The sequence below is a fragment of the Ammospiza nelsoni genome, chromosome 30 (genome assembly GCF_027579445.1).
Source record: "Ammospiza nelsoni isolate bAmmNel1 chromosome 30, bAmmNel1.pri, whole genome shotgun sequence".
In the NCBI taxonomy this organism is placed as follows: domain Eukaryota; kingdom Metazoa; phylum Chordata; class Aves; order Passeriformes; family Passerellidae; genus Ammospiza; species Ammospiza nelsoni.
In genome coordinates this window covers 542,411-558,820 of record NC_080662.1, presented here as the reverse complement: position 1 = coordinate 558,820, position 16,410 = coordinate 542,411, and the positions used below count along the sequence as shown (strand labels likewise).

General features: G+C 50.9%; 1 protein-coding gene across 1 annotated transcript in view; it reads right to left on the bottom strand.

Moving 5' to 3' along the window:
- AAK1 (AP2 associated kinase 1) overlaps window positions 1-16,410 on the bottom strand; it is a 53,514-nt gene that overhangs the window by 22,576 nt on the left and 14,528 nt on the right. Inside the window, exons 3-13 of the mRNA XM_059490719.1 lie at window positions 13,449-13,567; window positions 12,112-12,220; window positions 10,159-10,301; window positions 6,874-6,995; window positions 5,484-5,565; window positions 3,861-3,993; window positions 2,736-2,839; window positions 1,732-1,811; window positions 908-1,062; window positions 555-829; window positions 173-376 (exon numbers count right to left, since the gene is read on the bottom strand). Of these exons, the coding sequence (XP_059346702.1) occupies window positions 173-376; window positions 555-829; window positions 908-1,062; window positions 1,732-1,811; window positions 2,736-2,839; window positions 3,861-3,993; window positions 5,484-5,565; window positions 6,874-6,995; window positions 10,159-10,301; window positions 12,112-12,220; window positions 13,449-13,567 (1,526 nt within the window). The remainder of the gene's footprint in view (window positions 1-172; window positions 377-554; window positions 830-907; window positions 1,063-1,731; window positions 1,812-2,735; window positions 2,840-3,860; window positions 3,994-5,483; window positions 5,566-6,873; window positions 6,996-10,158; window positions 10,302-12,111; window positions 12,221-13,448; window positions 13,568-16,410) is intronic.

Genomic DNA, 16,410 nt, shown 5'->3' with positions numbered 1-16,410 from the left:
GTGCAGCTCTGGAGGTAAAACCTCCATTAGGGCTTGGCAAAGGCTGGCTGGGCTCAAGCCTGCTCAGGGTAGAGAGGCTGAGACACAGAGCAGAGGTGGAAGGGCTCAGAGCAGCACTCAGGAGCTGGCAGAGGAGCAGCTGTACCCAAGTCCCAGGGCCCCAAGGTCTCACCCCCTGCTCCTGTGGCTGTGCTGGGGGTGCTGAGCCAGGCTGGGCCTGGGGCTGCTGCTTCTGCTGAGCTGCTGCTGCTGCTGCTGTGGTCTTCTGCTGCATAGCTGCCTGCTGGGCCAGCAGCTGCTGCTGCTGCTGCTGCTGGTAGTAGTTCTGCATCAGCTGCTGCTGCTGCGCGGGCGCTCCTTGCTGCATCACTGGGAACTGGGGAACAATTGCTGCTTGAGAGGCTGCAGGTGTGAAGGACCTAGAGCAAACCCTGCTAGAGGACTGGGGACACACGGGAAATGCCCAAAAGCTGCACCCAGTCCCCGCAAAAGAGCAGGAAACACAGAGCTACAGCCCTGCAGACACAGATGTGACAAACCTGCTGCACACCCACCTGCTGAGCCTGCATCATCTGTGGCTGCTGCTGCTGCTGGAAGAAGGCAGCCTGCTGCTGCTGCTGCTGCTGCAGGAGCTGCTGCTTCAGGAAAAGCTGCTGCTGCTGATGCTGAGGGGTGGCCTGGGGCTGTGTGGAGGGCACCTGGGGCTGTGCCTGGGGCGCTGCTGCTGCTGCTGGCTTGGCCTGGGGCTGGGCTGGAGGCTGCTGGGGGGCTGCTTTAGCCTGGGGCGTGCTGGAAGGCTGGGCACTGCCCAGGGCAGCCGGGCCCGCAGCTGGCACAAGAAGCAAAGGCGGGGTTAGGGCAGTGCCCGAGGCACACGGGGCAGGGAGCACACAGACACAGGGCTCACCCTGGGGCTGAAGGGCTGCCTGGGCTGTGGCTCTCTTCCTGGGCGTCAGGGCTGGCTGGATGGGCAGAATGCCAGGGTTGGGCTGGGTCTGTCCTGCCTTAGGTCTCTGCCGGGGTGCTATGGACGTTTCTGTCGTGGGGATGGGGTCTGTGAGCCTGCACAGGAAGGAGGAGAGGGAAGGGCAGTGAGCACAGAGACACAGAACACACAGCAGGGGCGAACACTCACCCACACCTCAGCTGGGCGGGAGTGACAAAGGTGAAACACTCGTGGGCACCCAGGCACAGGGAAAGCCCCTGCATGCATTCACCACAATTAACCCAACACTGTCCTTCTGACTTCTCTGCCACTCCTGGCATCCTCTGCTGGAGGACAGCTGGGACTTGTCAAAAGCACTCAACTTACACCCAACTATTTCCTACAACATATTGCTTGAAACCACCCAGACTTCTGAATGAGCACGTGAAGGACACAGATCAGCTCATGAGCAGCTGGTACCTTTGGGCAGAGCTGTCTGAACTGCCATCTTTGGGGGCACTTTAACTTTGGTACATCCAGCCCAGAACCACTGAACTCTCCTGATCTCTGCTCAGGGTTCATTGAGCTCCGAAAATGCACAGCAAGAGAGAGGAGCAGCCATGCCCCCAGCCCTCTGTGGTTTGGAGATACCAAACTGATAACTAATGAACCTGATATCAGATTGTTTCTGAGTCAGGAGGAATAACTGGGCAACTGAAGTCCCCAAGGAAGCTGAATCCACCTTTGCTAATAACCAGCAGAGACAACAGGCAACAAAAGAGGGAGTAAAAAGCAGGTGGGGTTACCTGGCCTTTGGTTGACTCTTCTTTGCAGCAGCTTCACTTGCTTTAACTGGGTCTGGGAGTTTAGCAGGGATTGGAGAGTTCTGCAGAACCCAAAAATGCCCAATTTGGTATTTCGAGGGCAGAAAACAGAGTCAGAAATAATGTGCAAAAACATCACAATAAAACAGAGAGAACTGGGGATTCCCAAAGCAATTACTCCTCATGTGGACACACAACAAACACCACCACAAAAGGTTCATGTCATGGGGAGACAGGAGCTTGGGGGAGTCTTTACAAGGGAACAAAAGAGGGCTCAGCTTTTTGACCACTGAACATGGAATATGAACATAAAGCTCCACAGCACAAATTTTTAAAAGACATGTCATTTTTAAGACATTTCTATAAGACTGTCAGACGACAGTAGTGACAAAATTTATTAATGATGCTATAAAACCATAGGCATAATAGAACCCAAACTACCTCTTATTTATAAAGACCATAAATAAGCATGTGAACATAGGGGGAAAACCCTAACTTCTATTTATGAAAAAACAACAAAATAAAATGTCTGTCACAGTGTCCATAACAGTGTAAGAAAATAACTGTCCACTCAATTTCCCAGCTGAAGTCTCTGAAGACACACCAAGAAGGGGCAGATGGAGTTCCAATGCCAAGTCCCAGAACTGCTGCTCAAACCCAAGTGCAGGCCAAATTACACAGGCTATGATGAGAGTGCCTGGAAATCAAACTGCTTTCCCAAGCATGGCCTAATTTTCCATGTTCACATGCACAAGACCTCTTGCTTGGCCTCACACTGGTGACTGGGTGAGGAGGTAAATCAGGGACAAACAGAATGAGAAACCCTGATTTCTGACCCAAAAAATCCAACCCAAACCGTGCTGTTACAAACAGGACCCTCCTGATGACAGGACTGGGGACCAACCAAGAGGACAGAGGAAAGTGCTCAGTGTCCATCAGCTGCCCCCAGCCCCTCCCAGAGCCCCCTCAGGCCTCCCCCTGCCCACCTGGACATTCTGCACTGGGCACTCCTTCTTGGCCAGCTTGAATGCAAAGTAGGAGACCTGATAAATGTCAGGTCTCTTATCAGGGTCTGGCTCGAGCATGTAGCCTGGAAGAGATGGAGAAGCAGAGATCAGAGCAGCAGCACACACAGAGGGCAGCACATCATTGATACCACACAGGAATTTTCTGTGCTCAGGGTGGGCAGCCCTGGCAGAGGTGCCCACAGCAGCTGGGGCTGCCCCTGGAGCCCTGGCAGCGCCCAGGGCCAGGCTGGAATAACCTGGGACAGTGGCAGGTGTCCCTGCCATGGCAGGGGTGGCACTGGGTGGGCTTTGAGCTCCCTCCCACCCACCCAACTCCACACTTGGTACAACCAGGAGCTAACAGAGCCCTGCCTCCTTCAGAACAGGGCAGCACACACAGCACAGACCAGGACACATCTCCCACCACAGCTGGGACCCCCAAAACTCTGGGGCAGGGAGGGGAAATGCTGCCTGGCCAGGGAACAGGAACAGCTCTGGGTGGGACTGGGCACTTTCAGGGGAAGCACAGGAAAAGGGTTGATCCTGGAGTGCCAGCAGGGCAGGGAGACAGGGCAGCCACTGCAGACAGCCCACAGCAGCAAGGAAAATACCAGCCTGCTCTGCAAACACATCCAGCTCTGTGTGACTCAAGACTGTGGCTAGGGAAAGGGAAAAAATCAAAAGCTGTGCTGGAAACAAGAGAGCTGCCCCAGCTTTGCCAAGAGTAGTGCATTGTACACTTAATTACACATTCACTCCAGTCAGTGGGATATTTATAAATCATTTCAGTTCTGTTTCCCAGTTCACAGGAGATTAATTCTTATCACTGGCCTAAGCCACTGTGGTCTTTTCAGTTCCTTATCCAAACAGATTTATTACAGCAGAAATACGTTTCTGCATAAACGGGCTGATTGTGCAGGGCTCACGGCAAACAGCTGTGTGTGCTCCTGCCCTTCCACCGGCTCACTCCGGCCTGGCCAGACTGAAATCTCTGTCATGACCACTCCCAAAGCAGTCCAAGGTCCCTTCAACCCCCCTGTGTGCAGGGAAGCCCCTGGAAAGGACAGAGCTCCTGGTCTGGGGCAGAGCCCTGCAGGCACTCACGGATGAGGCAGTGCATGTCCTGCGAGTGCCTCGAGTTGTCTGGGATGGTGAAGTTGCCATCACAAATGGCCACCTGGCTCTCCCCAAAGGGCAAGGTGAAGTAGCACAGCTTGTACAGCAAGCAGCCCAGGGCCTGCAGAGAGAGAACAGGGCAGGGATCACACGTGATGTTCATCACCACACGACCCTGAGGGTCACTGAACAGGCAAAGCCTCTCTGCCACGCTCTGGGAGGAAAGAGAAAAGCAACAGCACAAACAAATGGCAACCATCATCATTAATGCACCCACTGTGACAAAGAGAAACCCAAACTGTTTCCAAGATTAAGTCCAAACAACCTTTCAGCTGCTATAAATAAATGCCAGGGAAGTACAGCTCATTCTGCAGGCTGCCAGGTTCTGCCACCCTTCCCTCCACTGCCACGCTGCTTTTGGCACCAAGAGCCACCACCTATTGCAAAAGCAAACCGTTTTTGCACAAAGGGCTAATTATGAAACACTCCCACCACCTCAGAGCGGGGAGCAGGAAACATTTCCTCATCCTAAGAAACTCCTCATCAGCTCATCTCTCTTGTCACAGGATTTCACAATGAAATTGCAGGCTGTTTTAAACAACCTGGACAGGGTTTCAGGGGAAGGGAGGCTCCCAGCAGGACAAGCACTGGAACAGGCCTGGAAGCTGAGGCCCCACCACCAAACACTGCTCTGGACACGCTCCAAGTGTCACTGGAACCCAGCTCCTGCCATGCCAGGAACAGCAGAGCCTTTGGATCTCCCCTTCCCACCCTGCCCCAGGAGGGAGTGCAGATCCTGCTCCTGCTCTGGCTGCCTCGGGGCCCTGTCCTTTTCCCTGGCACACAGTGACCCTGCCCAGGGCAGGGCTGACCCCACAGACCTCTGGTTCAAGCTGCTCCCACCACAGGAGCTGCTCACTGAGGGGAATTCAGCAATTCTCCCACTTGTAGATGCAGAACTACTGAACATAGATCAAAACTCTGTTTTTCTGCTTCTACCACGTTACCTCCTAGCTCAGGGCTCCAAAAAACACAAAAATGCTCTCAGTAAGCATCTTAAACACTTTTAAACACAGGTGATGAACTGCCACTCCAAACAGCACAGACTGTTTCTCACCTGTGTGCCCCCAAAGGAGAGCAGGTGAGCCAGGAATGGATCCCACCACAGCTGGATTCTGTTCCCACCATGAAGAAGGAGCATGGCAGGATTGCCCTGATCACCAGGAGACAGTGCAGAGTTTGGCCTTTGGCCAGTCTGGCACCTCAGCCCTGTGTTACACACATCAGCACGCTGCTGCTGCTGGGGCAGGGCCATTTCATCAGGTTCCCACTCAATTCTGAGCAGAACTTTGATTCCACACACCAACAACCTGGTGCCACAACACCCTGATTTATGATACAAAATCAGGTTTGCCCCACTGAGCCCTGGAGTTTGATCCATCTCTCAATTCAAAGCACACAGGAGGAGCACACATGTCTGCTGCAGCAGGAGCTCATCACACACCACCAGAGCAATTCTGCATTCAGGAACTGCCCAGGCTCCCAGAAAAGCAGGCCAGCCCTGTTTCCCTGCCCTGGCAGTGCAAGGATGCCCAGGGCTTCCATACTCACCCAAATGTCTGCTTTTGTAGTGATGAGTTTGCCACTGTACAGGTTCACCATCTCTGGGGCTCTGTAGGACAACGTTGTGTACCTGCAGGGGAAGGAGGGTCAGGGGTTCAAAGGGGGGATAAGCAGGTTTGTCACACTCCCAAACAACCCAAAATTCACTTTTCCCCTATTCATTAAAAAGAAAGGGATGCTAAAGATTATCTATTGGAAAAATGTTCTAAGAGCATCACCTGCTACACACCTCAAACAGTGAAACACCCCTCAAAGTGCCCTGGGCAGCCAGAACAGTAACCACAGTCCTCTCTAAAGCACAGAATTAAATAACAACCACAGTCCTCTCTAAAGCACAGAATTCACCACAAAATGTGCAGTCATTTCAAGAACAGAACCATCCAAGGATTCAAAGCATTAACAAGGTCAGTAACCAAATGTCCTCTGCAATGCCCTCACTGCAAGGCTGTGCCCAGCTGTATCACAGAGATTGTAACTGGATATGTGGCTCCCAAAAATGAGATTTCCACACCAGGAGCCCTGCTCAGAGCCACTGTGGAAGGGATGGGTCACTGTGTGCCACAAACCACAGTGAGAATCTGCCTCATCTTAACAGATCACAAAAACAGGAAAGCTGCAAACTGCTCCACAGATGATGAGGCTCCTCTCTCTGATGAGATTTCCTGCCAGCAGGTCTGTCATTGCTCCTGCTGCTCACCTGAGCACAGGAAAGCATTGCCAAAGGCAAAGGTTTTGTAGGCTTAGGTGTACAAGTAGGGCACTCCAGGGGACTGCAATGCTGGATTAGGAGCACTCTCAGAACTGCACTCTAACAAACCTAGGAAATCCAGGAGGTGTAGCTGAATCCCAGCAAAAAAGAGACATCTGTACCCATTTAAACTGGATTAGCAGGAGTGATGTTAGAACTACAGCAAGGCCAAGGAGCTGGAGTGTGCTCCACCCCTGGCCCAGGGCTCCTGAACTGCAGGTGAACCCCTCTTACAAAGGGGCACCAGAGATGCTGCCAGGACAGCTGGCAGTGCTGGGGCAGGAGGAGGAGCTGGCACTGCCCAGATCGGCCCAGATCCGTGGGCATGGGACTGTGCCCACCCCAGAGAAGCCAAGGAGATGAAGGACAGACAGCCTGACCCTGCTCAGGACAGAGCAGGTCGCTGCCTCGCCGAGGAGGGGCTGCTGCTCTGCATTAATCTCAGCTCCAAAGCAATTACATCAAGCTCAGTTTGTTGTTTCACCTTCCCCTGGGCACTCACTCACCTGCAGCAGACGCTGCCATGCAGCACAGCCAATCTGCTGTACCAGGCTGAGCTAAACCACCCCAGCACGAGGGAAATCACCCTGAAAACACAAATACTGGGCTGGACAGGCACAGCACACTTACTTCTTGATCTCCTCCTCCACTGCATTCACCCCCTCTGTCTGGGGGTTCTGGAATTTGTTGGTAGCACTCCCAAAGTCACACAGGACGTAGTGGCCACGGTCGTGCAGCAGGATGTTTTCAACCTGGAGCATCACAGACAGACACAGAATCACTCAGACAAAAGAATATTCAGGGTTTGGCTTTTTTTTTTTTTTCAGATGAGTCAAGGTTTTAAGTGCCTGAAGACATATCAGACATCTCTGACACTGAAGTCTAAAAGTGACAGCAAAGAAAACAGGCATCAAAACTGTCACATCTCCTAAAATAGACATCAAATCATGGAGGCACAGCTGTAACACTGCCTTCCATGCTGCCAGCCCTCCCTTCTCCTCCTGCAAGCACATTTCCCTGCCTCTGTAAGGCTTCAGTGTCCCAGTGCCTTTGGAGCTGAAGGCTCCTGAGCTACTGTGGCCCTGCTCAGGCACCTGGACTGGGGACAGGAAATCCAAACTGCTCCAGATTTACAGAGGCTGTAACTCCTCACAGTCCATGGGGCAGGCAAACAACACACACTTCCATGTTTATGAAATTAAAACACATCTCCAGGTCTTTGCCTGCATCTCAGCTGTCCCTGAGGGTCCCATTCAAAACAAACCTCAGCTCATGCTCACATTTATTCACCTGTTCTCAGAGTCTGCTGGGTGCCCACAGTCCCTGAACAGGGGCTGAGACCCCTTTCTTTCAAACATTATTTGGTACCTTCAATCAGGCAACAGAAACCAATAAAATCAGCAGAAACCTTCCCCTGTGCATTAACAAAACTCTACCTTGCACCCACCTAAGGAAATTGCCTGTTCCAACACTGACTGTAAATGTGTGAAACCCTGTGCTCAGATCTTGGCTTTGGCAGAGCATCCCTGTGCTCCAGCTCCTCATCTGTGCAGCAGCACTAACAGCATGTTCTCTGGAGGGAACACACCATTTTTCACGTCTTTATCTTCAATCAGTGTCAAACGCTCAGATACAACAACGAGATAAAACATGCTGCTCATAGAGCTCAAAATAAATAAAAAATCACCACATGAGCGTTTGCTAACAAAACCCTTTGGAAGCAGAGCTCCCCATCAAGGATGGTCTTTACAAGAAGGAAAGAAAAAGAAGGAGTCAGCGTTTTAAGCATCAGAAAATGCAGCCAAATTAGAGCAGCTGGGGGGGAGAAGGCTGGCTTGAACCCAAGGGTTAAACACGCCCCTTCCCCCTGTGCCATCCATCTGCTCTGAATAAAGCCTGCACACAGATGTTCTCCCCAGCACAGCAACGCTGGCCCTGCTATTCCCTGCTATTCCCTGCTATTCCCTGCTATTCCCTGCTATTCCCTGCTATTCCCTGCAAGCACTCCTCCAGCACTTCCCCAGGAGCCCTCCCCCTGTACCTGCCTGAGCAGGCTGATTCCTCATCAAACACCCTGGAAGGTTTGTCACACATCAGCACGGGACCATCCAGCAACCAGGTGTGATCAGCAAACGCCAGGAGAAGGAAAAAAAATAAACACAGCAAAAGGAATCGCTGCCACCACTGCCAGGCCAGAGAAACGTGGCTTTAAAAGGAGTATGAAGGTGTCTTCTTGTGGTGAAGCACTCAGAAAGTTGCGGCCCTGAGCACACCCAGGGGTGACACAGGATCCTCACTCCAGAAATGCTGGGTGAAGGTTGCTGTCCCCAGCTGCTGGTCACCTCCACCAGCTGGGGACTGTGCCAACAGGAGGCTGCTCTGCCCTGGGTTCATTCAAAATCAGAGCCAGGGCCAGTGAAGCTGCTCCAGCTGCACTTGTGTGAATGGCTGAGAGCTCATTCACAGCCTCCCTGCTGCTGGCAGCAACCTCCAGCTCCAGGGCAGCATCAAAGCGCTGGAAGGCAAAAAAGGGCTCCAGGCCCCAGCTGCCTGCAAACCAACACCTGCCCCTCTTCAGCAGGGTGATATTCACCCCAAGAAAACATCTACGTGTCCCTCCTGACACCCAGAACTTGTCCTGAACTTCTCTGGCCCTTCATCTCTCCTGGCTTTGCAACTGCCCCTTGACAGTGTTCCATTTTAACACAAATAAAATCAAAATATATATAAATATTAATTCTGTGTTAGTGCTTAGATCCCCAGAGGTCACCATGACACAAACAATACACTGCTCAAGCAGAAAACACATCTCCAAGCAGAGAAGAGCCAGCCCTGACTCTGGGCACAGCTTAGCCAGATCAGGCCTTGCAAAACCTGGTGGGCTGGACACCAAGAGCCCATTTCAGCTGCAACTCAGGCAAAAGCAACACCACAGATCAACTCACTAACGCAGCACAGATGTCCCAGATTTACTCCCCTATAACACACTGAGTTTGTTCTGTATGAACCCCCAGGGGCTCACCAGAAAGGTAAGGGCAGGGTTAATGTCAGCCGGGGAGGCTCCTGGTCCTCATCCTGCTTTCCTGACCTACACAAACTTTACAGCCTTAAATCCAGGACTGATGGTAAGAAATCACCCCTGGGAACAGACACAGAGCTGCTCCTGTATCCAAAGTGACTGAGAGTGGCACCACTGTCATTTCAGACATGCCACAGCATACCAAACCCCGGGGATGTTTTGCCCTGCTCTACCTGGCTCTCCTTGCTGCACGTGGCATGTAAAACAACGGCCAGTGGCACAAACAAACATCTGCGAGGGCTCTGAAAATAGAACCTGCCCCACAGAGCACACCTGAATTTCAAATGCACACAGCAGCCTCCTTCCTGGCTGGGTGTTTCATCCCAGCTCCCTGAGAGCAAAGGGAACATCCTTCTGTTTGCTGGGTTACAGGTGGGGGATTTTCCCCAAGCTGGCCCAGCTCTGCTCCCAGCTAAGCACACAGAATTAACAACACACTTTCATGGTCAGAGCTCCAGAGGCCACTTTCCAAAGCTCCTAAGGATTCCTGCCCCAAGGCCAACACTTCTGAAGCGCTCCTTTTAATCTGGAAACAATTCTGTGAGCTACCTTAAATAAAGCAGCGTTTCAGGCCACTGTGAATAATTCATCAGGTACATCCTGGCACGTGTGCAAGCCACAATTATTCACAAACATTTGTGTTTAAGTAGATCTATAGATGGCAAACATATGGTAGGCAGCAGCGAGAGGCTCATTTCTGTTTTTATCTCGCAGCAGAGAGGTGTGCTTGTGCCCACTTCCCCTCATTACCAGCAGCAGAAGCACGGCGTGGGCAGCTGGCAGACAGGCAGGAGGGTGCCAGCAGCTCCCTGCTGCAGCCCTGGGGCAGAGCTCACCTTCAGGTCCCTGTGGATGATGGGGGTCTTGCACTGGTGCAGCCTGGCCACGGCCTCGCAGGTGTCGCAGAAGATCTGCAGGACCTCGCTCTCGGTGAAGCCGCTCTGCAGGCGCTGGTTCATCAGGTTCACCACCTGCCCCCCTGCAGGACGCACAGGGAGGGGTGGGGTGTCAAACCACAGCAGGGACAGGGAGCTTGGATCATCCCAAACCACAGCAGGGACACTGAGGGGTGGGGTGTCAAACCACAGCAGGGACAGGGAGCTTGGATCATCCCAAACCACAGCAGGGACACAGCTCTGACCATCCCAAACCACAGCAGGGACACTGAGCTCTGGACTAATTTTCTTTTTTTTTTTTTTCCAAATAGGACTTCTTTTGTCTGACTAGAGGAATAAAAGGCTGGATTTGGGGCACCCACAGTCCATGGATTAGTCTGCCTCACGTAAGCAAGAGGAGGGAGCAAGGGAGACACTCAGAAAACACACACAGTAAGTGGCTTGGCTGAAGCTGTTGACAGCAAAAAATTAAAAATCCATCTGTAACAAGGGAATCTCTGCACAAACAAAGACAAGTTTTCAGGAACGAGTCCTGGATTTGTCTCAGCTTTGGGGTTTTGTTGCTGTAAAGGCCTTTCCAAAACAATCCTGAGGGTTTTTTCTCCTCTAAATGCCCTAGACAGACAGAGAAAATCTCCTTTCTGAGGCTCTGGTGAAGCAGGACTGCATCATTCCACATCACAAGCACTGGAAAACTTTCGTGGTAGGAAAGAAAAGCTCAGTCTAATGAATACTACAGCTGTGAACATTTTACACCCAAAATGAATGCAGCTCTGCACACAAAGGCACTGATTTGGTTTGGAAACTGCCGGCCACAAAAGGAAAGTAACAAGGGAAAATCAGAGAGTAACAAGCATTGCAGGGGGAGGGCTGCAGGCAGAGCATCTGGCAAGAGCCACGTGAGAAAAGCCACCTCTCCGCAGATGGGAGGAAACTCCTCACAAAGATGGGTTTAATTCATCAGCCCAAAATGTGGGCGCTGCACTGGGGTGCCTGTGGAGAGCTCAGGTTTGTACCTCCCTCACGGTGGGCTCTGCACATGGGGCTGAGCAGGGATGTGCCAGCACTGCCAGGCCTGTGCTAACAACGGCCCGAAGCTTAAAGAGATATTGTGGGTGATTCCTTCAGCAAAACTGCCCCAGAAGTTCCTCCTCTCACCAGCAAACAAAGCAGCAAAGAGGACGTGGCAGAACAGCAGCCTGCATGGAGCCTGTTCACACACATCTACAGGTGTGAAAATGCTACCATGCTTTTGAGTTCAAAGCCAGACAGGCCCAAAAATACCCATTTCCATCAGCTGCCACCACCCAAACCAGTCACAGGCTCCTGAAGTCACCTGGCCAAAATATTATTTTTGCTGAACGCTCTTCTGCGAGAAGACAGAATTTGAGGCCAGCACATGCATCATGTTCCAAACACCACATCCAGCCACAAAGATCAAAGCTTTGGGACAGATGGAACAGCCTGTCTGGCTACAGACAGCCAAGCAAAAAGGTCAGAGGTAAGAGGAACGCTTTTTGGCCTCGCATTATCCATGTCCTGCTTCTTCCAGAACAATCCTAGCCAGGCTGATGAGGAACAAAGCTTGCAATGAGATTAAAGTGAAGAAAAATTACATTCCTGGCTGCTTTAAGAGGAGCCACTTCTTGTGTGGAGCATCCTAAAGACAACAGCAAGATGTATTTGAGGGTTCTCCTTCACAGCAGAGGGGTACAGGACCACCCTGGGCAGCAGCAAAGATGGCACCAATCCCACTGGCAGAGCCAACACAGCCCTAGCCCTGGTTTGCTCAGCTCAGAACAGCTTAGGGACAGCTCTGGCTCCAAAGGAAGATGTGCGAGGTCCCTGCAGGCACAGAAGGACAAACCCCACCCTGTGCCCAGCCCCACTCACCCCGGCAGAAGTCCATGAGGATCAGCACCTCCCACACGTCCCCACTGCTGACTGAGTTGATGCTGGAGTCGATGTAGCCCACAATGTTCTTGTGGCCAGACAGATCCCGCTGCAAGACAGACAAATTCACACGTGGAACAGCCAAATGTACACATGGACCAGCCACATTCACACGTGGAACAGCCAAATGTACATGTGGACCAGCCACATTCACACAAGGAACAGCCAAATGTACACATGGACCAGCCACATTCACACAAGGAACAGCCACATTCAGGACCAGCCCCATCCACACCATGGACCCTCCTCATCCTCACTTTCCACGAGCCATCATTCCAAAGGCAAAGACAAGAGAAAGCAGCAGCAATGAAACCCCAGTAAACAAGCTTTGATGTGAGATCTAATCTCACATTTCCCCACACAGCCCAAAGCTTCCCTGCACTATCACAAACTACAGCAGCTCGCTTAAAAGGTATTAACCTCGTTTAAAGCTACTGCAGGAATCACACACAGAATTGCTACAGGTAGGAGTTTCTGACATCCACCCCAAACCTGTGCCTCGTGCGGTAAATTCACAAAATGAGGATTTTATATTTCCTTCCCCACCTGGCAGCTGCTCTAAATACTCATCAGTATCTTTGAATACAACTTCAAAAGTGGCACTTCCACGTTTACCACGCTGCAAACAAGATTAGGCAAATCTATTTGGATCATCTCCATTTTGTCTTTGTTTAGGGAAGCTAAGTTTGAAACAGCTATTAAAAATAGCTATCCCATCATCTAAATCCTTGTGTCCAATAATCTGGAGAAATATCCCAGAGCTTATTACAAATACTTTACATTTCAAAAGCCCTGGCAGCAGCTACCCCACAAATACAGTTTTAATCTACCAACCTCAGTGATGCAGAGATAACCTTCATCCCAACCCAGGATTAGAAGATGCTGTGATACAGATTTATCTCAGGATGGAGGTCTGCCATTCATGCACTGATTGCAGTTCAGAGATATCAGAATCACCAGCCTTTTCTCATCAGGTTTAAAAGGCTGAAGTCTTGAGATCCCAACTGAAGATTGTGGGACTGAATTCCAACATCCCCAGCCATGCTCACATCTTCTGCCCTTCCTTTTCCCATTAAGCCACGCAGTTCTCCCCTCCTTTTCCTGGAACTCCCTGGTTTATTCAGATTTTCCTTGTCCACTGGACAGGAACTTTAGAAACAGTTCAGTACCAGATTTTCACACACTCCAGAGGCCAGGATTTCCACACAAAAGCCATTTTTACTAGGAAAAGGCAGGGTTTGTGACCTGACGGCACAGAGCCCAGAGCAGGCACTCACCATGATCTGGATCTCCCTCTTGCAGACCTGCAGGTCGTACTCATTATTGACATACATCCTCTTCAGGGCACACTTCACCCCATTGCTCGTCCTCACCAGGAACACGATTGCAAAGCCACCTGTGGAGGACACAAAATCGCCTGCTCATTAACCAAAACCCCCTTTGTTCCCAGCCCTGTCCCTGCCAGGGGAGTGCAGCAGGGACAGGCACAGGGGGACACGGAGCAGCTCCTACTGTGGAAATGCTCCTTCCCTGCCCCTCTCCCAGCTCTGCCTGCACACTTTTCTCCAGGAACTCACAGGGATCCAAGGGGGAAATCTTCAATTAATGGCCACGAAGTTAACACCTAACATCTCCATAAAAACAAGCAATTACACCAGTTCCTGGTCCTGCCAGACAGTCCCTCATTGCTCCATTAATTCCCATTATGAAGAAGAAAGCTGAAGGACAGCAATGCTGCCTTGGACAGAAATCAGAGCTACAGATCACCCACTGAACCACCAAAGGCCTAAACTTAAAAGGCTCTGCAACTTTGAAGCATTTAAGTTACATTACAAAGCTGATTTGTGCAAGAAGCAAAAGAAACATCTCCCACATGCAGTTTGATGTTAATGCTTTTAAATCAGGACAGAAGAACAAGGGAAAAACCCACAATTCATTCTGTGGTCATTGCTATTAGTAAAGTCAGGATTCCCAGGATAAATGGACTTGTTTCAGATGAAGGCCTTTCACACAGTTCCATGGATGGGTTTGTGCTTATGGTTATTCAGCACTTGCATGGGCTGCCCCCACCCCATGATGCCACACTTGGGTGAAATTTACTGACCAGGAAAGAATGAAAAAGAGCAAATAACCAGACAACACTGCTGTGTGTAATGTACAATTCTCCCTGGTCGTTTTCAATGGTTTTTATGGCATTACAGCTCCTCTTCCACCTCGACACAGGAGTTACACACACAGGTACCTCACTGCCAGCACGGGGCTCAGCAGGAACCTCTCCTGGCAGCCCGAGCCCAGTTTTACACACCACAGCCACAGAACCAGAGCAGGCTTTCCCAGGAAACCCCACTGACTTCCAGCAGCAGCCCCAGAAAGATGGGACAGAAAGAAGAAACAAACAAAACAAAAAACCACTCCTCCTCCCTTCCCCCCCCACAAGAAATATAAGCATCATCAAGACTCCAATTAAAGGTGTTGAAAACTGCAGCCAGGCTGCAGAATGGACGCTCAAAGTGAGGAGAGTGTGCCACGGCCCTGGGATGAAGCAGCCACAGCTGCTCCAGCCCCCTCCAGCTCTGGAGGGGCCTCTGTGCACAGCGCTCGATTCAGACCCAAAAATAACCCTGACTCTCCCTGAAGCTGCTGCAAGTTGAGCATCTCAAATTACAACTCATTTCTAAGGGCTTCTGAACCCACAGCAGCAGCCTCATTGTTCTCCCCAGCCACGTTTGTCTCGTTTCTGGAGAGCAAACCTGCACATCCCGCTGTGAATCTTCAGCCCAAAGGGTGCCTGTGGAAAAGAGCAACACAGCACTGCACTGGCTTTTCTTCCCCCTCTTATACCCCACAATGGAGCCAGGAAGAAATAAGGGACCATAACCAACACAATTTCCCCAAACCCTACTTTGCTAACAGCCTGTATTTTTCACAATCATTGGAGAGATCAGGTTTGGAATCCTTTTTTTTTTTTTTTTTTAATTTCAGTACAGTATTTCCATGGATCTCAGAAAAATACTAGAGGGAAAAAAAAGAAAAAAAAAAAAAAAATAAAAAAACCCAAAAAATACCACAAAAACCCAAAGAATTGTTTTTTTCAAAGTTTATTACAGTCCCAATTTTGGTTTTGGTAATAACAACACTTTTGGGTTTCCCTGCCCCTCAAAGTGAGCTGCTCCACCCCAGGGCTCAGTTCCCTTTTCCCAGCTCTGGCCAGCAGGACAGGGCATCTCTGTTTACAGTGCTGTGCTCAGCAGAAAGAAACACGAGCTGAGCAGCAAAAATACATCAAAAATACATTTACCTTATCTTTTAACTGCTGACAGCTGCCTAACCCTTCCTCCTCGCCCACTGCACACCTACACCACCACCAGCACCTCCTCAGCCTCCAGAGCTCCAGACCACAACCAATTTCTCCCTCGTTATCCCAGTCCAACCCCCAACTTGGCTAAATCCTGGTAAAGTTGAAAGGAAACAGATCAAAGACAAATTTACAGGCAATTATGACGGAGCCCTGCCAGATGCACATTACAGGACCATTTACTCCTTCTCTCAGAGAGCAGCAAGACAGCAGCAGGCACACGGAGATGATGATCCTGGGATGTGGGAGCCAAGGTCAGCTCGGGAGCCTGTGCCACACTCGGGCACAGCTTAAAGCACTCCAGGCACCAGGAACATGCCCACCTCTCTGCTGGCAAAGCCTCTTTCCCAGGGCACGTGGGGAAAGCAAAGGCATGAGACCAGGGCAGGCTTCGGCTGCAACAGAGGAAATAAATCCAGGGGCAAGAGCTGAGCCTGAGAGTCACCTCAGAGGACAGCTTTCCCCTGCACATGTGCCTCTGATTTAAGGTTCTGAGGGAAATTCAACTCTCTCCCCCCAGCAGCCAGCAAAAACTAAAATACCCATTCTAGAATGTGAGAAGTCATTTCTGTGTTCACCCTTAAGGCATGTGAATATTGTTGAGCAGGCAGCACACAGGCAGCACTGGGATCACCACCAGCTCAGAGCCACCACCAGCTACAGGGCTCTCTCTGTGGAAATTTTTTTGTGTCTCTTTGGTGTTTTAGGCCTGCCTGAACTGCATGGAAACATGGTTATCAAGCCACACACTGCTGCCTGACTGCTGCTCTTGCTAAAGGGTTTCAGGATAAGCTGAAAAAATACTGGGAAGTTCCAATTATCTCCAGTCAATACAGATGCCAGAGCAATTTTCCATGCAGGCTTGTGTCAGGGCACACTGGCCA